Source organism: Lemur catta, chromosome 6 (assembly GCF_020740605.2).
Source record: "Lemur catta isolate mLemCat1 chromosome 6, mLemCat1.pri, whole genome shotgun sequence".
In the NCBI taxonomy this organism is placed as follows: domain Eukaryota; kingdom Metazoa; phylum Chordata; class Mammalia; order Primates; family Lemuridae; genus Lemur; species Lemur catta.
The window spans coordinates 96,963,833-96,987,976 of record NC_059133.1 but is presented as its reverse complement, the minus strand read 5'-3'; the positions used below and the strand labels follow the sequence as shown (position 1 = coordinate 96,987,976).

General features: G+C 44.0%; 1 protein-coding gene and 1 long non-coding RNA gene across 2 annotated transcripts in view; one reads left to right on the top strand and one right to left on the bottom strand.

Annotated features, from left to right (window-relative positions):
* Positions 1 to 8,583, top strand: part of TUBA8 (tubulin alpha 8) — a 14,410-nt gene extending 5,827 nt beyond the window's left edge. The window contains exons 2-5 of the mRNA XM_045554597.1: positions 1,316 to 1,538; positions 3,339 to 3,487; positions 4,894 to 5,574; positions 8,272 to 8,583. Coding sequence (XP_045410553.1) covers positions 1,316 to 1,538; positions 3,339 to 3,487; positions 4,894 to 5,574; positions 8,272 to 8,565 — 1,347 coding nt within the window. The 3' untranslated portion in view covers positions 8,566 to 8,583. The remainder of the gene's footprint in view (positions 1 to 1,315; positions 1,539 to 3,338; positions 3,488 to 4,893; positions 5,575 to 8,271) is intronic.
* LOC123640171 lies at positions 8,582 to 24,144 on the bottom strand. The gene is made up of 3 exons (XR_006735893.1): positions 24,053 to 24,144; positions 10,634 to 10,915; positions 8,582 to 9,893 (listed from the first exon to the last, which is right to left on the bottom strand). It is a non-coding gene; the product is annotated as an uncharacterized LOC123640171 (long non-coding RNA).

Here is a 24,144-nt window from a genome sequence, read left to right as displayed (position 1 = left end):
CATCGCTCAGCTCCAGCACAGAGACAGGCGTAGAGTAGGGCTCAGCTGTAAAACTGAATCAGGTTAGCAACAGGTCCTGATGCTTCTGACCCCTCGAGATGCTGCTCAGGGCAGCTGCCCTGCTCTCCATGCCTGGGGACTCTTCCCCGTTCCCAGGAGCCCTGCACTTTGATGTGGACTCTACTTGCTTCCGTGCCCGGCCATGCTCTCGGGAGGCTCTGCTCCTGGCTTGGGTTACCCAGAGCTGGAAAATGCCAAGTCAGCTCATGGATAAGAATAGAAGCCCACAGACCAGGCACATGCTTCCCTGCCGGGCTCTGGCGGGCACCACGGGCACAGAGCCACCTCATGGGGCCACTGCCTTGCACAGGCTGGGGGTGGGGTAAGGGTGATGGGGTCCATCTTCCCAGCAAAACTTCATGGTGGTCTTCTACACACACACACACACACACACACACACACACACACACACACAAACACACACACATGCATGTGCACTTACAGACACACACAACTCCCCATCTGGAGCTGTTAGCACTAGGATGAATCAGGTAATTGTGGCTTCGCATCAGAGTACTACAGAGATAAGGACACTCCAAGGGTTACCTTTATTTAACACTTGGCCGGACGTAGGCAAGAGGACAGGTTAAGGCAGCTAAAATTCCTCAGCATTCAGAAGGGCCTCATTTATACCCTCCTAATCCTCCCTTGACGATGTACCAATCCTTTCTCATGTCTACCTTAGTAGCCGTGACACTAGGGACATCCATGATGTGTACTTCCAAAGCACATTCTTTTCACAGGTGTTCCTCTGCTCTAGGATATTCTGACTCTGTGTGTGTGCGTGTGCATGTGTGTGTGATGTCTTGGAAAGTCAGAGTTTAGGAATGCATGTGAATGCTGCCCACTGTGTGTGGTGGTAAGTTGAGGGATAGATTCCGCCATTATCACGGGTTCTTCCTTGGTCCTTCTTCACCAGAACAGGAATGGCTTGGAATTAGCCCCTTGCTTCATCTCTGCAGATGCCCTTTTTTTTTGTTTTTCTGGTACAAAGGATTAACCCTGAGAAGCAATCGTTAAAGCAAACTGCAAAACAACTGTGTCTTCTTTGGAGCCAAGTCCTGGTTCCACTGTGATGGTGCCTAGGCACCTGCCACCTCGGAGCCTACCTGGTGATGGGGGTGGCATGGCTGGAGGGATAGAGGCCCTGCAAGGTGAATGCCAGTGAGACAAGCCCTCAGATGTGAGGGACACAGGGAAAGGCACGGCTGGGGCCCTGAGACGCTCTGACCTGGGTGCTGCCCTCTCCCCGCAGCGGGAATGCATATCTGTCCACGTGGGCCAGGCGGGAGTTCAGATTGGCAACGCCTGCTGGGAGCTCTTCTGCCTGGAGCACGGCATCCAAGCAGATGGCACCTTTGGCACCCAAGCCAGCAAGATCAATGATGACGACTCCTTTACCACCTTCTTCAGCGAGACTGGCAACGGCAAGCACGTGCCCCGGGCCGTCATGATAGACCTGGAGCCCACTGTAGTAGGTGAGTGCTGGCCGAGCCCCTCTCCACAGAAAACAACGCGGCACTGCAGGGGCTCTGGGTCCTGACGCTGAGGAGGCAGGGGGGCCTCACAGTCCAGTCAAGAATCTATGGTGGGCCGGGTGCGGTGGCTCATGCCTGTAATCCTAGCACTCTGGGAGGCTGAGGCGGGGGTGGGGGTGGGGGGGGATCATTTGAGCTCAGGAGTTCGAGAGCAGCCTGAGCAAGAGTGAGACCCCGTCTCTACTAAAAATAGAAAGAAATTACCTGGACAACTAAAAATATATAGAAAAAATTAGCCGGGCATGGTGGCGCATGCCTGTAGTCCCAGCTACTGGGGAGGCTGAGGCAGGAGGATCGCTTGAGCCCAGGAGTCTGAGGTTGCTGTGAGTGAGGCTGATGCCACGGCACTCTAGCTCAGGTGACAGAGTGAGACTCCGTCTTAAAAAATATATATAAAAAAAAAGAATCTGTGGTGAACAAATTGCCCCCTCCTTGAACCCCGTCAACCTGCTGAAACAGACCGAAATTGTTGATTGTTACTAAATACTAAGTATGAAAACCCCAAATGATTTTAGAAATTATTAGAAGCTCCTAAATAGTCATTTCCCCAAAGTGTAGGTTTCTGATTCTATAATGATTGCAATCTGTCCTCACCATCTGGCGTGACCTTGCGGTACCTCCCGCACAAAGCCGTGTAACAGCAGACACAATTCTCCACAGCAGGAGTGCTGGAATTCTAGAAGGAAGCTCTTTTGGGTCTAGGAGAACAGAGAAATTCTGACTTGTGTCAGGGCAGGTTCCTTAATGCTCAACCCCGTCTTCCTACCCCCTTCCCCCCATTCCCAGGAGTGCCACTTCCCCTGGGTCTGACCCTTGGGTCAGTTTTCTATTAGCCACCAGGATTTCCTCAGCTTCAAGCCTGGCCTGTCAAGCACAAAGGGGACAATCCCCGGGATGTCTGGGCAAATGACCGTAATGCCTGAACACTGATTTCCAGGGGCGACAGAGAGCAGCCTCTCCACAGCCAGGTGCTTTGTACAAATGCAAAGTGCAGGGTACCCTCCCAGGCCACTGCACACGTGGATGATTTCCCTGGGGGGAGTAGAGGAACCCCGAAGAGAAGAGGTGATGTAGTTGTGCTTGGTGCACCTTGATCTGCTCTATGTCCACTTTGGGTGGACCCCTGGAGGTGAGCAGAGCCCCCTTGGAAGCCTCTCTGGGACTCCTGCTCCTCTAGCACCTGGAACATAACTTTGCTTCCAAGTCATTCTAAAACATGTCCAAAGCCTGACATTTATCAATGCTACCTTGAGGTGGAGGTGAGGGGGTGAGACAATTACTGGGAGGACCTAGGATCTGGGCAGATCACCCTGACTCTCTTTCCGTGTCCCTAGAACATTCTAATGCAAATTAAGTTAAATTATTGGCATTAAGGATAACCTTGCAGCATGAAAGAAAAAACAAAAGGTTAGCTTTCAGGGGGCAAGGTGGAAGGAAGGGGCTGCAATCAACTTTGGTGTCTGGGGAGCTTTGTAAACCTAAGGTTTTTCAAGTTCCAGCCAGCACAGCAATTGCCTGCCTGAGCCACAGGCCCTGGCTCTGTCAGTACCTGCGTTACCCAGGAATGAATTCTCTTAGCCTTTTGCAGATTTATCATTGGGCTGTGTGGTTTTACCTCAGTGGGGTTTTATATTAATAGGTAGAGGAAACTAGAGGAGTATCACATGGTAATCTAATGGGGAGGTAGGCTTCCCCTTGGGGACCAGGTAGTAAGACCTAATGGCCTCCCTCTCTTGGCAGATGAGGTTCGGGCAGGAACCTACCGCCAGCTCTTCCATCCAGAGCAGCTGATCACAGGAAAGGAGGATGCAGCTAACAACTATGCCCGGGGCCACTATACAGTGGGCAAGGAGAGCATCGACCTGGTGCTGGACCGCATACGGAAGCTGGTAGGTGTAGGCAAGAGCAGGGGTTGGTGAGTCCAGGCAGAGTGGACAGGCATGGCCTCGCACCTCTTTAATGAGGATGGGTAGAGGTACATGACCTCTGACTACAGGATACAGCTCCAAAGGTTTGGGAATTTCCACTTAGGTTCTGTAAGACGCATTCACAGGGATGATGCCCATTCTCTACCCTGGCATCATGGACTATGCTACAGGCTGATGCCCTTTTAATACTTACTGTTACCCTAAGGCAGTATCTGGGGAAGATTCCAGGTATAAGGCGGGTCTTTGCTTGTTGGAAGCATAGGTTACCAAAGCATTTAACTTGGAAGCGGAGAGGGAGAGACTGTTGATACGTTTGAGCACTTAAAAATGCCATTACAAATGTCGAACACATTCCTTCATTTAGTCCTTAATAATGACACCAAGGAGGTCTCTTCCCTGTACTTTACAGATGAAGAAATCGAGCGCCAAAGTGGTTCAATACCTTAGCCTGGGTAGAAAAGGGCAAGTTAGGGTTTGAACCAGGTTGGTTTAATTTCAAAGCTCTGAGTGGTAGGCTGAGCGCTTTGTCTATTTAAGCTCCCACTTGCTTATCTGTACAATGGAAAAGGTTGTTCCTGATCTCACGTTCTTACTTGGGAGTTAAGAATGCCAAATTTTTGTATATGTTCACTTTTTCTGTCTAAAGGAGGGCTCATAGGAGTCATCAGTCTCAAAGCCATCTGTGGTCCCTAAATGTTTAAATCATACCTGATGGGAAAATTCTGTGAATTCTGACAAGACCTAGCATTGAGTGCTTGCTACACGCCTGGTCCTTGCTCAGCACGTTATTCTATCACATTTAATTACCACAATAACCTTGTAAGGTGAAGATTTTTTATGTCCCAACTTTAAATAAGAAGGAACATAAGTTTGGAAAGGTTCGATTACCTGCTCAAGTTTTTACAACTGGAAAATGGCAAGTTGATATTAAAACTCAGGTTCTCTGCTCCGTACCCCAAGTCACCTTCCAAGGCTGGGTTGAGATGTGTAGTAGCAGTTCCCACAAAGTCAAATGACAAGGGCAGGGGAAGCGGGCAAGGAGTTGGGGCTCTCAAAGGACAGTCACTAATGTGGCTCTGAAGCTCTCGTTCCTGGTCAGCCAGGCTGCGGGGCTGGAACCTTCCTGTACGGAGAGGCGAGAGGAGCGCAAGAGCAGTCCGCCAGCCCGTGTTCCCGCCACGCCCCCAAGATCAGTACAGCTCCTTTGTTTGTTCCTTACTCCTTCAAGGCTGTTTTGATTTCACCCCACGAAGTGTTGAGGGGCAGGGTAGGGCAGACAGAGCAGGGTGCCTGGCTTTGTCCACTTGGGGGTGTTCCCAGAGACTTGTCTGTCCTCATGGTTTCTTCTCCTGTCCTTCTCTCCCCAGACAGATGCTTGCTCTGGCTTGCAGGGCTTCCTGATTTTCCACAGTTTTGGTGGGGGCACTGGCTCTGGCTTCACTTCTCTGCTGATGGAACGCCTCTCTCTGGATTATGGCAAGAAGTCCAAGCTCGAGTTTGCTATCTACCCAGCCCCCCAGGTCTCCACAGCAGTGGTCGAGCCCTACAACTCTATCCTGACCACCCACACCACCCTGGAACATTCAGACTGTGCTTTCATGGTGGATAATGAAGCCATCTATGACATCTGCCGCAGGAACCTAGACATCGAGTGCCCCACCTACACCAACCTTAACCGCCTTATCAGCCAGATCGTGTCCTCAATCACTGCTTCTCTCCGCTTCGATGGGGCCCTCAACGTGGACCTCACTGAGTTCCAGACCAACCTGGTGCCCTACCCCCGCATCCACTTCCCACTGGTCACCTACGCACCCATCATCTCTGCCGAGAAAGCCTATCACGAACAGCTCTCCGTGGCTGAGATAACCAGCTCTTGCTTTGAGCCCAACAGCCAGATGGTGAAGTGTGACCCGAGACACGGCAAGTACATGGCCTGCTGCATGCTCTACCGGGGGGACGTGGTGCCCAAGGATGTGAATGTCGCCATTGCCGCCATCAAGACCAAGAGGAGCATCCAGTTTGTGGACTGGTGTCCCACAGGTTTCAAGGTAAGAGCTGATGACTCGAGGGGATAGAAAACTGGAGGAGCAGAGGGAGATTACCCACGACGGGGAGAACAATGTCCGGGACTGACCGACAATTCCATGGGTGCTTCTGGCTTGATGTGACGATGTGGGGAGAGGGACCTAAATTAAATTCACATTAATTTAATTCAGCTTTGGTTGAGACACAAAAGCTGTCATGTTTTGTCTGCTTAAGGCATTTTAGAAAATGTGTGATTTTGATGCTATTCTAAATTGGTTAACCACTTATGATTGTGTGTACTGAGGAATAAGTAATGACTGGGTATTGACTTGAATCTATTGGCCTGCATCACAGTGAGTTTCGGGTTCATAATTCAGTTCAATTTGCCTAAAGCTAGTTTTAATGGATATTTTACACTTCCTGATACATGATGGTTTTGTGGCCATGTAACTTTAGAGTTAACCAAATTATTCAAGTTGCCAGAGAAGTATAATTCCCTCCTCAAACAAAAGATTTGTGCTCCCAATTTATTTTGAAAAATTAAACGTCCTGCAAGTTTTAATTTGGAGCAACAGTAGGAGGATTTTATAGTTATCATATGATTGTGAGTCACATATACTGTGAAACCCTGATGTTTCCCGTTACCAGTAGCCAGGACTAAGTAAAAATCGAGGAAGCTGTCACAGTTTAGGTGTCTGCAGTCTGGAAGATGCCAGATCCTGAGAGTCGGTGGGGGGGTAACAGAATAGCCAGGGAAGACCCCCGGGTTCCAGGACCAGGCAATGTTGAAGCCACCCCTTCAACATTCTGGCCGGGCCCGCAGCCTGGCTGTGCGTGTGAACAGCGTGACCACATTGTCCTGTGTTCCCATGGTCTTTTGTCAGATTCCACCACCATTCACATTAGTACCCTCTTGTCATGCCTTTATTAAGCCAAAGGTTTACTGAGCGCCTGTTATGTACCAGGGGTCGTACCAGTTGCCGGAGACAGGGACAAGCATGTCTCAGTCCTTCCTTGGTGGCAATTACAAAAGTGAGGCACCGCAGGCTGGCCTTGTGGCTGGCTTATCCGCACGCGAGGCTTTGACCTAGCCGTTCTCCTGCGTAAGGCAGTGTGGCTTTCCTTCTTACTGCTCTACTCCTAGCTACATGTATTATCTTTTTTTCCCCAGACTATGCCTATTTTTATGTGGCAGTTTGGCAAAAACAGTCAAGGTCTTCCAAAAAATGGAGTTCTTTTTTCTTTTTCAAAAGAAACAAACAGCAAGCTAGTAGAATGAATGGGAAAAAAGAAAAGATGAGAGATGGCGGGGGAGGGGTGGAGAAATAAAAAAAAAAAAGAGATGCCCCTCATTCTCTCTCATTTATCTTAATCTGATGCTCTGGGGTTATGTCCAGAAAGATAAGTAAGGCAGTATTAGCATAAACTTCAGCTGCTTTTCAGAAAAGGCCACGCCATGGGAATGGGTGTGGCTAGACTTTGTCCTCTGGCATTCTCCCCAAGGGTATTGTCCCCACCTCACTCAGGTCAAGGGTTGTTTCTGTTTGGCAGACAGGAGAGTGGGCTCCAGGCACAAGATTTATGCTGCTCAGGGCCAGATGTAGCCAGATATGCAGGGTGGCAGAGTTCACATTCGTTCCTATCTCAGCATCGCCTCCACCACCACAATGCCACCTGTGTCTAAGAGGCGTGACAGACCACTGTGGGTTCACCTCAGGGTGACCCGCTTTCACTGCACAGCCCCCTGCACTCCCACCCTGCCCGTCAAGAGGACTCGCAGTTTGAAGCTATGAATCTAAGAGACTGGCAATTAAAGCATGGGGAGGAGAGGTGGTTTTGGACCTCACTGTGGTTCTCAGTGTCCCATAAATAATATCACAGTTTGTCACCTTGGACTTCTTCCAGTTTCCTACAGTTCCTGGGCTTGGCTTTGGTTTGGGATATGTGTGTGGGGAGAAGAGAGATTTCTAGGTCAGTAGCCCCACCATAAGACTGGGCTGAGATTAGATTGGAGGACCATGATATGTTACCAGAAGTTGGGGAGTTGGCTCATGCAGCCAAGGTCTTTAACTTTGATTGGAATCCCTGCTTTTCTTCTAAAAAGCCCCATTTCCCAGAAACTTAAAGCCCAGTTAACACTAACACCATCCCTCTGGACCTCTGATCTTTTTATTTACTGCTCTGGAATATCCCCGTGACCTCTTAAACAGCCCGTCACTCTTGACAGAGAAACTTCCCTAAATCCATTTGCAACCCAACTAAGGAACTTCAGATGACCATCTGGGAAGAATAAACTTTATAGTAACTTCAAGTTAGGGAATTGCTTTGCCTGTCAAAGGAAGTACATTTCTCTTTTAGGGACTAACATGAGCTAGACACTTCCCACCTGCTGATGATTCCGTTCATCACTCTCACATGCCTGCTCGCTACGCTCCACTAACAGGTCTCCCCGAAAGGCAGGAGCCCTGCTCTTTCCTTCTCCCGCCTCGATTCCCAGCCCTTCCCCTTGAGCTTGCCTGTCTCTGACCCCGCTGGCCTTCACCACCCCCTCAGCACTCAGCTCTCGCGGCCTGCCCGCTTCCCCAGCTCCTGGTTCCTGCCTATGCCTCCCTGCAGGCACGCTCCCACCCACAGCCGTGTCCCTAGGACGCCCAACTTGAGTTATCCTTTGGCTGACTTCCAGCTTCTTCTGTTGCCCCTCCTCTTTCTCTGTTCCGCAGGTGGGCATCAACTACCAGCCGCCCACTGTGGTGCCAGGAGGGGACCTGGCCAAAGTGCAGCGGGCCGTCTGCATGCTGAGCAACACCACGGCGATCGCGGAGGCCTGGGCCCGCCTCGACCACAAGTTTGACCTCATGTATGCCAAGCGGGCCTTTGTGCATTGGTATGTCGGAGAGGGAATGGAAGAAGGAGAATTTTCTGAGGCCAGGGAGGACCTGGCTGCCCTGGAGAAGGATTATGAAGAAGTGGGGACTGATTCATTTGAAGAAGAAAATGAAGGGGAGGAATTTTAAATATACACCTGCCCCTTGGCCGTGTCTCTTTATTTACGCCGCTTCACTCAAAGTACATTAATTGTTCAAGAGTAACAGACCCCAACCCAACCCCAGTCCCAACCCAGCCCGATTCCTGCCTTGCACAGGAGGGGCTGCCTGACGCCGGTACCCAGGGGTGACGTGACTAGGCCAAAAGTGGACGCTGAGCTCGGGTCAGAGCAGCTTCATGTCACTAAAGAAGATGAGTGTCACTGTCTCTGGGTGAGGGGAAGCCAAGTCACGTGTGAGGAGGCCTAATCAGGAGTTTTCCTTCTAGATCAGGCTGGGTCCAACCCCAAAACACGGCCTGATGTCTGGGGAATGGGGAAACACTGGAGAAAGAAAGATCTGGGCATTGGGGAGATTCCCGGGAGGGAGTGGGCAGAAGTTCCCATTAATGGGTCTGTAGCATGCTCCGGCATCACCGAGAATTATCACACACTCACCCATCCATCGAACGTCTGAACACACACTGGCTAAGAGCCAGACACATTTCCTGCCCCCATAAACACGTGAGTAAATGAACGAGATCTTGCTAGCGGGTGCTGACAGTGATGAGAGGAAGTATCTGCAACTGTCCTGGGCACGGGGTGCTCAGACCAGGCCTCACTTGGACCTGGACGACCTGAGGCTCTGGAGCAAGAGGATGCCAGGTGTGGGGACAAGCAAGTGCAAAAACACAGACGTGGGACGAGCTGGGGGCATCTGCAGAGCAGAAAGGAGATCGGCGTGCCTGGAGCATGGCGAGAGGTGCAAGATGAAGAGAGGTGGGTGCCCGAGTGCATCCAGCCTCACAGGCCGTGGGAAGGACTTTAGATTTGTTCTCAGTGAAGCAGGAGCATGGCAGGTTTTAAGCAAGATATGCACTAAACCGTGCCTCCATACACACACAGCGCTTACCTCCCATCCTCTCAGCAGTCTCAGCATGGACATTCTGCTCATTTCAGAGACGAGGAAATTGAGAGTTAGAGGGTTCAGGTGCTGGAGACAGTAAGAGATGGCCGGACCCACAAACTCTCGTCTGCCCTGCACTGTTGCCGCCCCTTGGTGTGTGCGCCATGCTCCAGTGGCTCCTCGTAAAATGATGGATGGGGAGAAAGAAAAGTCTGTATCATTTACAAAGGAGAGGATGAGTAAATGCATCTCTTCCCTGAAGTTGGCAGCTCTGGTAGAATTTCAGGAATCATCAAAAGGCTGCTCCTACTAACCAGCCAGTAAGACACCCAGGACTGGGCCTATGGTTCAACACACACCTCCTTACCTGTGGACTTGTCCTGAGTGTTTTCATCCTATATTCCTTGGAAGCCCTGAGAAAATAAAATAAAATATTCCAAGAAAGGGAGACTGCGTAGAAGGGATCCTAATCACTTCTAGAGGATTGTTTTCAGAGAGCCCTCACTCTCTTGCTCTTCTGTGAAGGAAATCATGGTGCCAAAAGGGGAGGTCAGATCTGTTGTCCATGGTGACCTCTCCTGCTGGAGATCACGGCTGCACCAAGTCCCACGGCACAGACTGAGCTGTGGCAGGGAACTGGGCCCGCACTGTCAGCCCCATCTCAGGAAGAGGCAAATTCTCTCTTGAAAAGGTGAGAGACCTACTCATGAATTTCAGACAAGCTTTAAGGACTTCCTGAGTGTAGGAGTATGACCTAATTAGGGACAGTATAACACACCCCTAGGCCAGGATTTAGGGCTGGGGCAAATAACATTTGATGTAATCCTTTCCTTGAGATTTATGTGAATTAGGTTAAAATAAACATGAATGGCAAACTCACAAAAGTGATGCCTAAGAGGTATGAGTACAGGGAGGTGGGCTTCAGGAAAGCGTGGGGGTGACGTATAAGGGCTTTGGACATATCCTCCCACACCGGCCAGTTTACCCTGTTCTATTTTTCCTCATTTGGGTGAGCCCCTGTGCAACCACGGCGGTGGGTTCCTCTAGCCCGGCTCAGCTTTCACAGCTCTGCTCACAAAGTAGGAGTATTGAGCTTTAGAACTGGAGATAAGGGTCCCTAGAAAGAGGGTGAGTAGAAAAGTGGGTGACCTACCGTTCCCCAGGATAGGTAGCTTGGTAAGTCTCTCCCCAGCACAGGTGCGGCTGGAGACCTCTCCCGACTGACCCTGAAGCGAGGCTGGCGAGCCATGGCCGAAGGCTGGCGTCGGAACAGAGCTGTGTGGCAGCCTTGGGCAGGTGGCTTGCTTAGCTCACTGGGCCGAACAGCTAGATAACCCAGTCTCTCCAATCCCAATGACAGCTCTCTTGAAGCGATGCCCCACGTCATATTTACTTGTCAGGAAAAAAGTTATTCTTACTTTTTTATACTTTACCCCTGGAATAAGAGAATCCATAGTTAACATAATATCCAGTGAAATCCTCTTTCAGATGTACTCGGTTCTCTCTTCTCTCTGGTCTGGGCCCATGGGTACTCCTCTGTACCCGCCACTGCCGTGTTTTCAGTCCTGAGTTCTTGGCCAGAGGGACACACCTCCAGCCTTTTGATAGAAATCAGCTTAGGTTCCACAATGAACCTACTGAGGGAGAAGACAGGATGTGTATTTTCTCTGAACTTGCTGGTTCTATCAGCAATTTGATCTAGCCCCACCATTGTGAGTTTTTAAGTGTCCCTGGGTTGAGTCCGGTGGCGCTGTCTTTCCTATTGCAATGCAAATTGAAAGGGCGGCCTCGCTGAAAGAACAGGAAAATATCTAATCCCGCAATTTTCAATTTTCTAACAACAGCTAAGATGTACCTATGAGCTCTCTCTCTCCCACACTGGCCGGCTCCCTGCAGGGACTCTGTTTTCACAAACATCTGAAAGGAGCCCAAAAGACAGAAAGGAAATGCAAGTCTTTCTCTTTACATTTGCCAGAAATTTGTTTCACAGCTTCCAGGTGTTCCTGAGAAGCTCCTGGATGGACAGCCTCAGGTTCCTGCCCAAAACCTTATCTCAGGGGCAAAATCACTTCCCTGCCATAAACCTGACTACATTTCAGAGATAACCAAGTCTCCAGGAACAGAGAGAAAGAAAGAAAGTTGGACAATCTGCCATCTCACACCTGCCTGCTAATTACTCCATCTGCGCTTCTGTTTCAACTGACAATAATCACTATTTTTTCCTTTCTCTTTCCGCATAAAATCAGCAAGCCACTTGGCCTCCTGCTGGCATCTGTTCTCTTTCTTTGGAATGCCAAGCTGTCTCTCTGCTTTCTCTCTCTTTCCTCTCTCTCTCATTCTCTCTGTCCTTCTAAAAGATAAAATAAACTTTTAAACTTTTATATCTTGATTTCTGTCTGAGAAATCTTTCCCCATCCACACCGTAATCACCTACCAGACTTTCCACCCTAACACAAATATGCTAAAGGGATTGAAAACTCCCCTTTTTGTATTGTGAGTCCAAACTGTCCACAATTTTTTAAAAAGTGCCATTATTAGCTTTTTTTAGGTTGTCGAGGGAAAAGAAGCCAAACTGTAAAATAATTTAAAGAGGTTTATTCTGAGTCAAATTTGAGGACCATGACAGAGAGCCACACCCAAGAAGCCTTGAGCAAGTGGATTCGCTGTGGCTGGGTTACTGTTTGGTTTTATACATTTTAGGGAGACAGGGGTTACAGGAAAAGTCATAAATCAATACGTGGGAGGAATACATTGGTTTGCCCAAAAAGGTGGGACATCTCAAAGTGGGGGGGGGTGGCTTACAGGTTATATATAGGTGGGTGTAAAGATTCTTTGACTTATAATTGGTTGAAGACATGAAGCTTTGTCTAAAGGCTTGGAATGCTTTAAGACAAGGAAGTCTGTTAATCAGAGACAAGCTACCAGACATATTTGTTGTGTAAACTGAGGACCTTCAGGTGTGTCTTGCATATGCTTAGGCCTGTTAATGGGTTACAAAGGATGTCCCCAAGAAGGGAGGGGCATGATGAGGCACATCTGACCTCCCTCCTCCTGGCAGGGAGTTTTAGGATATCCCCCTGGCCAGGGGCAGGTATAGTCTTCAGCCAGCAGGGAAGCCTTAAGATTTTATTTTAGTTCACAGGTCTTGTGGCAAATTTATGTTGGCCATTTAGGGATGATGGGAGTGAGTGGGGCAAAACGAGGGTCTGGCAATACTGAGAGTAATCAAAGTTTGCAGTGTTTAGAATAACCTTCTTCCCTTATGCAGCAGAATCTGCAAGGTTAAAGGTGAGTTCTCACATATTCAAATCTTTTTTTCATGAATATGCAGCATGGAACCCCTTATGGGACCTTCTATACACTGTATTTGAGGCTTAGAAACTGAAGTCTAAAATTAAGACTGCTTGTTAGGCTCATGGTTAATGAGACAGAACATGGTCTCTTTAAGCAGGTTCCATTATCCTGCAGTGGGGGGAAATAAAAATACATAACATGGTTCTCCTTATAAATGTCCATGCGAAAATCATTAGTAAAATGTTAACAAACAGAACCCATACCACATTGGAAAAATACAGCACAACCAAGAAGAATTTATTCTAGGAATTCAACCATGGTTCAATGTTTGAAATTCCATCTGTCTTAAAGCCACCATCTTAGTTGGAGAAATGCTAGAGACATCACTTTAAGGTCAGAATTAAGGCAAGGGTGAAAGATGCCTAGAATTTAAATACTACTATTTAAATTCTACTGGAAGTATTAGCTAATGCAATTACATAAAAAATAGTTAAAAGAATAATTAGAAACGAAAGTGAAAACCTATTTGTAGATGATGATCATATTCTATGGAATCAATGAGAAGACTAGAAGACAAACTCAAACAAAATATAGCCTTCGTTTTATACACATAATAACCAGTTAGGATGCGGTAGAAGAGAAAACCTCCATTAACAATAGCAACGAAAAAGTTAAATACTAAGGAATAACAATTGAGGAAATGTTAGAAGCCTTTACACTTCTAACTTTAAACTCAATGACACAAAAGTAGATGAACAAATTTAAAGACATTCCTTCTAACTGGATAGTATCTCTCAAGAAAATAAACATGTAATTCTCTCTAAGGTAATTTACAAATTTAATGCAACCCAGTAAAAATGCCCACAACTTTAAAAATCTCTCATTGTGGAATCATTATAGATCCATAGGAAGTTGCAAAAATAGAGAGATTGAGAGTACCCTTAGCCCAGTTTTCTCCAATGATTATATTTTATATATTACCAAAATCAAGAAAGTAACGTTGACACAATGTGTGTGTGTACCTCTGTGATGTTTTATCACATGTGAGGACTGAACTCTGATCTTTCTCTTTGCCCCTCTAATTCCTTTCTAAGAGGGCCTGGTGAATCATGCCTACAAATGATAAAATCTCAGTAAACAGGTTTTAACCATGTGGTTTACTTCCTGACCTGATTCCTGTATAGCATTACCTGAAGGATTTCCCTTATCTTAACTCAAGCATTCCCCTGGTCTTTGGACAAAGCCTAACTCTTTCAGGTAATTGTCAACTAAAGAATCCCAAAACCCACCTATGTCCTGTAAGCCCCAGCTTTGAGATGTCTCACCTTTTCGTGCCAAACCAATGTATGTATATCCTCCACATATTGATTTATGACTTTACCTGTAATCTCTGTCTCCCTAAAATGTATAAAACCAAACGGTAACCCAGCCACAGTGAGTCCACTTGCTCAAGGCTTCTTGGGCATGGCTCCGGGCCATCGTCCTTAAATTTGGCTCAGAATAAACCTGCTTAAATTATTTTACAGTTTATCTTATTTTCCATTGACACGTGTAGATTTGTGCAACCACTGCACCAGTCAAGACAAAGGTCTCCCTCTGCTGCCCCTCTGTATGCACACTCAGCATTCCCTCTCCTGCCATCCCTACCCAGTGGCAACCATTAATCTGTTTTCTATCTCCACAGTTTTGTCACTTTAAAAGTGTTATAAAGATGAAATCATACAATATATAAGTTACTCTCTATTCCTAGTTTTCCAAGAGTTTTAAATCATGAGCGGTAATGAATTTTTCCAGATGCTTTCTTTTCACATCAGTTGATATGATCATGTAATTTTCTTCTTTAGCCTGATAATACATTGGATTACACTGATTTTTGAATACTGAACCAGCCTTGCATCCTTGGAATAAACTCTACTTGTTCAAGGCGTATAATTCTTTTTACATATTGTTGAATTCTATTTGCTAAATTTTGTGAAGGATTTTTATGTCTATATTCATGAGGGATGTTGGTCTGTAGTTTCCTTTTTTGTATTGTCTCTGATTTTGGCATTAGGGTAATATTGGTGTCATAAAGTGAGTTGGGAAGTGTTCCTTCCTCTTCTGTTTTCTGAAAGTGTAGAATCGATGTTAATTCTTAAAGCATTTGTTAGAAATCTCCAGTGAAATCAACCGGACCTGGGAATTTCTTTTTTGGGAGTTTTAAAAATTAAAAGTTCAATTTCTATAATAGTTATAGCGCTATTCAAATGATCCTTTCATATTGGTAAGTTGTAGAAGTTTGTGCTTTTCAAGGAACTGGTCCAGTGCAAATAAGTTGTCAAATTTATGTGTGCAGAGTTATGTGTAGAATTTCTTTATTATGTTTTTGTGTCTACTGGGTCTGTAATACTAACCTGTTTTATCTCTGACACTGGTAATTTGTATCTTCTCTCTTTTCTTCTTTGTCAGTCTTGCTAGCTGGAGGTCTGTCAATTTTGCTGATCTTTTCAAAGAATAAGCTTTCTGTTTCATTTATTTTTCAATATTGTGTATCTGTTTTCAATTTCATTGATTTATGCTTTTATTTTTATTGTTTCCTTCCTTCTGCTTGCTTTGGGTTTATTTTGCTTTTTCTTAGAGTGGGAACTTAAACCATTGAGACTTTTTCTTTTCTAACATAAACATTTAGTGCTGTCAATCTGTAAATTTCTCAGCACTGCTTTAGCGATGCCAAATTTTGACATGTTGCATATCAGTGGTCTGATATGGTCTATCTTGGTAAACATTCTATGCATACTTGAAAAGAACATGTATCCTGCTGTTGCTGGATAAATTGTTGTATAAATATCAGTTATATCCTGTTGGTTGATGGCATTGTTGAATTCTCCTACTATCCTTGCTGATTTTTTGTCTAACTGGTCTATCAATTGTTGGGAGAAGGGTGTAGAACTCTCCAACTATAAATGTGGATTTGTCTATTTCTCCTTTTAGTTCTATCAGTTTTTGCTTCATCTATTTGGCATCGTGCTATCATAAACATTTATGACATTATGTACATATATTCTGTCTTCTTGGTGGATTGATACTTTTATCATTATATAATATCCTTTGCAATTTTCTTCTCTCTGAAATCTACTCTATCTCATACCAACACGGCCACTGCTCCTGGTTTTTGATTAATGCTTGATTGGCATATCTTTTTCCAGTTTTACCATAAACTTACCTCTATCTTTATATTTGAAGTTTCTTATAGACAGCTTATAGTTGGTTCTTTTTTTTGTAAATCCACTCTGCCAATCTGTCTTTTTATTAGCGTACTTAGACCTTTCACATTTAATGTAACTATTGGTATATTAAGGCTTAGGTCTGCTATGTAATTTTTTTGTTATCTCTTTGTTCCCTCTGTTCTTTGTTTCTGTTTTCTTTCCTGCCTTCTTTTCTTTCTGTTTTCTTTCTGTTCCTACCTTCCTTTGGGTTACTTGTACTTTTAGAATCCTGTTTTGATTGAGCTATAGTGATTTTGAGTGTATATCTCTTTGTGTAAATTCTTTAGTGGTTGTTCTGCATATTACATTATACTGATATCTTAGTCTACTGGTGTTGACCTTTACCAGTTTGACTGAAGTGTAGAAACATTACAATTCCATTATGTCTTTTTACCCTCCCTCACTTATAATTGTCTTAATAATTCTTCCACATACTTTGAGAATTACGTTAGACAATGTTACAATTTTTGCTTCAACAATCAAAGATACTCTGGAAAATTCAAGAAGAGAAGGAAAGTTTACTGTATTTACCTATATTTTTATTTTATCTATTTTTACCCTTCTTGTTGTTTTATGTTCCTCTCTGATGTTCTAAGGTTCTTTCTTTTATCATTTCCTTTCCATTTCAAGGACTTCTTTTAACCATTCTTCTAGGGAAGGTCTGCTGGTGACAAATTCTTAATTTTCCTTCATCTGAGAATGTCTTGATATCCCTTTCATTTCTGAAGGATATTTTCACCAGATAATAGAATTCTGGATTGATAGTACTTTTCTTGCTGCACTTGGAAAATACAGTGCCACTTCCTTCTGGCTTCTATAATTCTAGAGAAGAAGTATGCTGTCATTTTAAAATTGTTTTTCCCTTATAGATATAGTGTAAATTCTGTCTTGCTGTTTTCAGGATTTTTTTTGTTGCCTTTAGTTTTCAGAAGTTTGATTATGATGTATATTTCTTTGCACTTATCTTATTAGAAGTCCATTCAGCTTTTTGAATCTGTAGGTTTATGTCTTTTGCCACTTTTGGAAAATTTTGAGTCATCATATCTTCAAATATTTTTCAGCTTCACACTTTTTTTTTCTCTTTTTGTGATTTTGATGACATGATATTGTATCTTTCATTATCTTTTTTTTTTTTTTTTTTTGGAGACAGAGTCTCACTCTGTTGCCTGGGCTACAGTGCCGTGGCATCAGCCTAGCTCACAGCAACCTCAAACTCCTGGGCTCAAGCAATCCTTTTGCCTCAGCTTCCCGAGTAGCTGGGACTACAGGCATGCGCCACCATGACCTGCTAATTTTTTCTATATATTTTTAGTTGTCTAGTTAATTTCTTTCTATTTTTAGTAGAGAGGGGGTCTCGCTCTTGCTGAGGCTGGTCTTGAACTCCTGACCTCGAGCTATCCTCCCACCTCGGCCTCCCAGAGTGCTAGGATTACAGGTGTGAGCCACTGCGCCTGGCCTGGATCTTTCACTATAGTCCTACAAGTCACTGAGGGTCTGTTAATTTTTTTAGTCTATTTTCTCTCTGCTGTTAATATTGGGTAATTCCAATTGCTCAATTTTCAAGTTTACTGAATCTTTCTTCTGTTATTTCCATTCTGTCAACCTCACCTAGTAGTCTTTTTCCTCTTAAATCTTTGGCCTGACCTAACAACGTTTTCTTTTTTAATAAGCTTTTTTTGTGCTGGTTTTAAATACAGTTTTTATTTAGTACATTGCATTTTCCATTTACAATGCATTGCTAATAAATGGCAATCTTATTTCCTTTCCCTGTTCACATATTCTATATTCAAATAATGAGAATACCCAGTAATTTAATATAGTAGCTCAACTTTAAACTGTCACTGAATTTGCAATAAAGGAACAATTTTTTTTTTACTGTGGAACAATGCTAAGGTACCTATGCTGAGGTTGGCTTAGTTAACCTCTTCAGTGGTGGGCCCAGCAGAGGTACCACCAAATGGAGGACTCCATCACCTGGGAAGCCTCAGGTATTCTTCCTGGCATGCTGCCTGCACTCCAGTACAGCTCGATAATGATGAGTTACAGATTTTCTCCAGCTCTTTCTCTTGATGTTCAAATTCTTTTTTCTCTGCAATCTGATTCTTATTGAGCCAGTTGACAATTTCATTACACTTGTCAAGAATCTTCTAAACTTCTGCATAGCAAAGGAAACAATTAACAGAATGAAGAGACAACCTACAGAATGGGAGAAAATATCTGCAAACTATCCATCAAGGGATTCATAAGCAAAATATATAAAGAACTCAAACAACTCAATAGCAAGAAAACAAATAATCTGATTAAAAATGGGCAAATGATCTGAATAGGCATTTCTCAAAAGAAGACATACAAAGGGCCAAAGGTACACATATAAATGCTAAACATCACTAAGTATCAGGGAAATGCAAATCAAAATCACAATAAGCTGTCATCTCACCCCAGTTAAAATGGCTATTATCAAAAAGACAGAAAATAGCAAATGCTGATGAGGATGGGAAGAAAAGGGAACACCTGCACACTGCTGGAGGTAATGTAACTTAGTACAGTTATTATGGAAAACAGCATGAAGTTTCCTCAAAAAACTTAAAAACAGGACTAGCATATGATCTAGCAATCCCACAGCTGTGTATACATCCAAAAGAAAGAAAATCAATATGTGGAAGTGATAGCGTCACTCTGATGTTTACTGCAGCACTGTTCACAATAGCCAAGATACGGAATCAACCTAAGGGTCCATCAGTAGATGAATGGATAAAGCAAATGTGGTGTCTATACACAATAGAATATTATTCAGTCATGAAAAAAATAAAAGAAATTCTGTTTTTTGCTGCAACACAGATGAAACTAGAGGCCGTTATGTTAAGTGAAATAAACCAGGCATAGAAAGATACATATCCCATGTTCTTACTTATATGTGGGCACTAAAACACTTGATCTCATGGAGGCAGAGTAGAATGACAATTACCAGAGGCAGAGGAGAGTAACGAGGTTGGGGTGGAAATGAAAAGAGGTTGATTTTGTGTACAAATATATAGTTAGAAAGAATGCTGTTCAATAGTACAGTAGGGTGACAACAGCTAATAATAACTAATTTATTGTATACTTCAAAATAGCCAGAAGAGAAGACTTAGAGTGCTCCTGACACAAAGAAATGATAAATGTTTGAGGTGATGAAAATCTTAATGATCTTAATGACAATCATTACACATTGTATGCATGTATCAAAATATCATATGTACTCCATAAATATGTGCAATTATTATGTATTAATAAAATAAAATAAATTTTAAAAAAGAGAGGAAAAAGTTGCTGTAAAACAATATTGAGATGATTGGCAAAATTTAAATGTTGAGTGTATATATTAGAAAATTATATTGCATCAATATTAAATTTCTTGAATCTGATAATAATTGCACTGATGTTATATAAGAAAATATATTTGATCCTAGAAAATTCATATTGAATTATTTACAGCTGAAGAATCTTTTTTTTGGAGTCTCATTCTGTTGCCCGGGCTGGAGTGCCCTGGCGTCAGCCTAGCTCACAGCAACCTCAAACTCCTGGGCTCAAATGATCCTTCTGCCTCAGCCTCCCGAGTAGCTGGGACTACAAGGCATGCGCCACCATGCCTGGCTAATATTTTTATATATATTTTTTTCAGTTGTCCCGCTAATTTCTTTCTATTTTTAGTAGAGACGGGGTCTAGCTCTTGCTCTTGCTCAGGCTGGTCTCGAACTCCTGAGCTCAAACGATCTGCCCACCTCGGCCTCCCAGAGTGTTAGGATTACAGGCGTGAGCCACCGCGCCTGGCCAAGAGCTAAAGAATCTTGACCTCAGCAATTTACTCTCAGTCCAGCAAAAAGAAAAAAGTGATTGTGTACATATATATGTATCTATACACACATAGGGTACATCGGGTCATTGTAATATTTTTATAACTTTTCTCTATGTTTAAAATTTATTTTCTAAAATAAAACATTTAAATAAAAAAGGTCCCCCATTAAGGCAACAATTTGTTGGAAGATAGGGAATGACTGGGAAAGGTAACGGGTGCCAAGTCATAGTCCGTTTCAGTTGCACCCTTAAGACTACATCAGGAAAAAGAAATTGAGAGTTCTGTTTGCTTCGGTTTACCACCACCCTCTCCTTCTTAGGAGAACATGTTTACCCAAATGCATACTGTGAGGGAGATGCAATTTATGCATCTTAAAAACAAATTTATTACTTATTTTTAGAAGCATGCAAAATACACTAAAATTTCAAATAAAAAAAATCTTGACAAAATGCAGAGAGGAAAAAGCACTGTGGAGAGGGAATGAGCAAAGAAGTCACATGAAACCACATGTGTTTCTAGAGAACTGAGTTTTGCAAAGAAGTACTGATGCTTTATTAGTCATTGGTTCTTTTTTCCTTTCATTTCTTTTTTTTTTAAACATCACTTGCTCTTACCCAATGCAACAAACCTTATCCTTTCCCCAAAAAGAAAATTAGCATCAGTTTCTATAAATTGTTCCTCACATTGGGCAAATAGCTTTTTCCTAAAGTAGCTTTGCACTGTGGGAACTATTAATAGACGATTCCATTAAAGTCAGCCAACCTCTTCCTCTGTGACCAAGTTTGTGGGCAGAATTTTCAAGTGGTTAGGTGTGGCCTCTTGCCTCATAGTTTAAATTTTTTTTAAAAAAGGAAAAAAGTAAGACATTCAGCTGATGAGAATTTCAGTGACACTGAAAATATCCCAAGTTGGCAGCAATACTGTGCAAGCGATATAAAGTGTTTCTCTGGGCCCAAATTTTCTTCTGAAGTAAGTATTATGCAGTTTCAATTTAAACTCGTTCCTGTGTGGTTTTGAGAAATCTTTCAACCAGTGCTTCCAAAATGCACAATCTTGTAAATAGTCTTCAGAAAAAAACTACCACCCCATAATATTTTTTACATTTTAAAATTTTGAAACAATATTAAGCCTACAGAAAAGTCGCAAGTATAACAAAGAACCTTTTTCTTGAACTATTTGAGAGTAAGTTTTCCATGTAGCATTTCATTTCTTTCTAATACCTTAGTGTGAAGTTACTATTACCTCAGACCCCATTCAAGTTTCATCAGTTGTCCCAATATTGTCCTTTATAGCAAATGGATCACATTCAGGATTTCCTGTTGCATCTACTTATAAAGATCTCTTTGGTCTCTGCCATTCTGGAACAGTTCCTCAAACCTTTCTTTTATTTCCATGACCTTGACACTTTTGAAGGTTACCAGGCCAGCTATTTTGTAGAACGGCCCTCAGTTTGGGTCACTCAGCTGTTTCCTCATGAATGGGTTCAGGTTATTATTCATCTTTGACCGGAATATCACAGAAGTGATGCCGTGTTCTTTTCATTTTGACAATGTTCAACTGTCAGCATACAATTTCAATTTTTCCATCACTGATGATGTCCACTGCTACCATGAAGGTAATTATTTCTCCCTTTGTAATTAATATTTACATATTATTAGTAATTAATAAAGTGTTTTGTGGGAAAGTACTTTGAAACTGTATAAATATCCTATTCCTCATCAAACTTTTAATTTATTCAATTACTTACTTTCATTGGTATGAAGCATGTTTTCCTATTTTATTTAATGGGTTATACTGTTACTAGCATGATTTATTTTGATGCTCAAGTTTTCCAGATTTGGCCACTGGGAGCACCTTGGAGCTGGCTTCTGTGTCCTTTTGACACACATCCCCTTCGTTCTTTCAGCATTTCCTTCCTTTCTGTCAGAACAAGATGTCCTAGGCAGGCTCATCTTGTACTTTCTCTGCCCTAACCCTGGAAACTGCCATTTCTCTAAGCAACACTGGTTCCTTTTATTAGTGAATGGTAATTAGAAGCCAAGGTCTGGGTGCAAGATGTGCTGTTGGGGTGTCACTGCTCCCAGGTCCTCTCAGTGGACCAAGTTAGGGAACATATGCATGTGTATGTATGTTTGCCTCTATATGAACGTCTTTATCTATTTGTCTGTACACACTGAAAATCCTGGGTCCACACTCCAGTTCCAATTCAACACTGCAGGGTTCATTTTCTCTTTCCTTATCTGCAACTCCCTTCTCTGACAGTTTCAAACCTGGCTCTAATTATCCTTAATATAGTCACTTATTTGATCATACCCCTGTATGTGACCAATCTCTCTTCTCCACCAGCATCCTCCCCTCCATGGACACCTTTCTGACCTTGTCTGTGCTCCAACACCACACACTGTGCCAGCCTGACACATAAAAGCCATCCTCAAATCACCTGGGCTCTGATAGCCAGGCCAGCTGCACCTGCCCCGGTTTAGACTCTGACATCCGTGCTGGGCAGCCCTCCTCACCCTGCTCCAGGTCTAACACCCTGCCCAGGCCACTGTGGAACCCCAGTGCATAGATGCCCCCTTGCATAACACACCTCCCAGCGTTAGCACTGAATAGCTCAGGAAGCTAAGGCAAAGAAAGGGAGGGGAGGAAGAGCCCCCATAGTGCCTGCAATGGACCCCACAGTCTCCAGTCCCAGGCCTGGCCCTTCTGCACTCTGTGCCGGGCAGCTGTGCCCATTACTTTGCTCCACTTAACTACCAAGGTTCAAACAGGGTAAATGAAGTGCTCATAAATAGCTGTATGCTAATCATCACTGGAAGCAAATACATGTTGCTCCCTAGACTTCTACTTACTTGAAACATTTGGCAAACTGTCAAATTTTGTAACATCCTAATCTCATTTCCCTCACTGCAGAGTTTTGGAGGAGTTTCTCAACAAGGCTTAACACACACGTGAGCTAGCAAATATACCGAGGGCCTACTCTGTGCTTACCCTTGTGTCCTGTGTCAACAGTACGTTGTACACACTCACCAGTGTTCCAGAGAGAACGCGCTGTGCTGTGTACTACGCTGCCTTCCGTTCCAGTGGCAAAGAAGGGGAGTCTTAGCTTATCATAGACATACAGGTATAGCACTTGTATATACGTACATGTTTATGCTTCTAATGCACATCCACGAATATTATGCACACGTTTACATACCTTCATGCCATGGTATTTTGTACCTCACTGTAGACCCTACTGGTGCCTCAGTGAGGTCCCAGCAGCTCTGGGGTTTTGGAGCCCCTTACTCTCACATTTGTCCAGGGCTGGGTGGATGGATTTCAGAAAGAATGAGCACTTTCTTGGAGCTTTCATTCTGCTTTTCTGCGCAGATTCAGCAGCCAGAATTTGAGGCCCCTGCAGATAACCCTCTGCTCCCCCACCCCGTGAGTCTACAAGGATGGAATACATTCCTAAAGAGGTAACAAGCCCTCCACGCGTGCATGTTGTAGATCCTTTAGCCTTATGTGTAGACTGTGCCCGACTTACTGTAGTTACGTTTATGATTTTTTGGCTTTGTGGTGGCTTCATTGCCATGTAACCCCATCCTAAGTTGAGGGATATCTGTATCCGCATGCCTACCGGAGAGCCCCTAATTACATTGACCCCTTATTTAATGTGAAGGGGTGAAATTAAAGTCAGAGGTGGCGGCAGTGGCGGTTAAGACTGAAGGTTCTGGAGTCAGACCCCTTTTAGAATCTTGGCTGCACCACTTAGAATCCTGTGAACTTGGGCAGGTCACTCAACCTCCTCGAAATTTAAATATTAAAAACAGGACCTACCTCAAGGCACTGTTGTATAGATTAAATTAGGTTTAGAGGGTAATGGAGACACCAGCAGGGACCCAGCAAATGTCAGGCCCAGGAGTCAGACCTCACCGCGACAGACGCGGACGAGAAGGAACCGCTCACCACTCCGCTTCTGCTCCGCCACTCGCCACGTGGGCGCTCCTTTGGTGGCTCCGCAGAGCAGCAGAACAGCAGAATAATGATTTTACACCTATGTGTCATATTTAAACCAATCTACAAGCCACCGATTTTAAGATACACGACTTAAGAAATTATATTATAGCATTAAGAAAAACAATGCTGCCACGTATGCTACGAAACACCAAAAGACTGTAGGAAGCATGCTAATTGCCAGATCATAAAACGTCACCTAAAAAGACGCGTGCATTCTCGGAACCGACGACCAATGGCAGCGACTGAACACACGTGCACGTCTTAAAGTGCCGGGATGCGGTGTGCGGA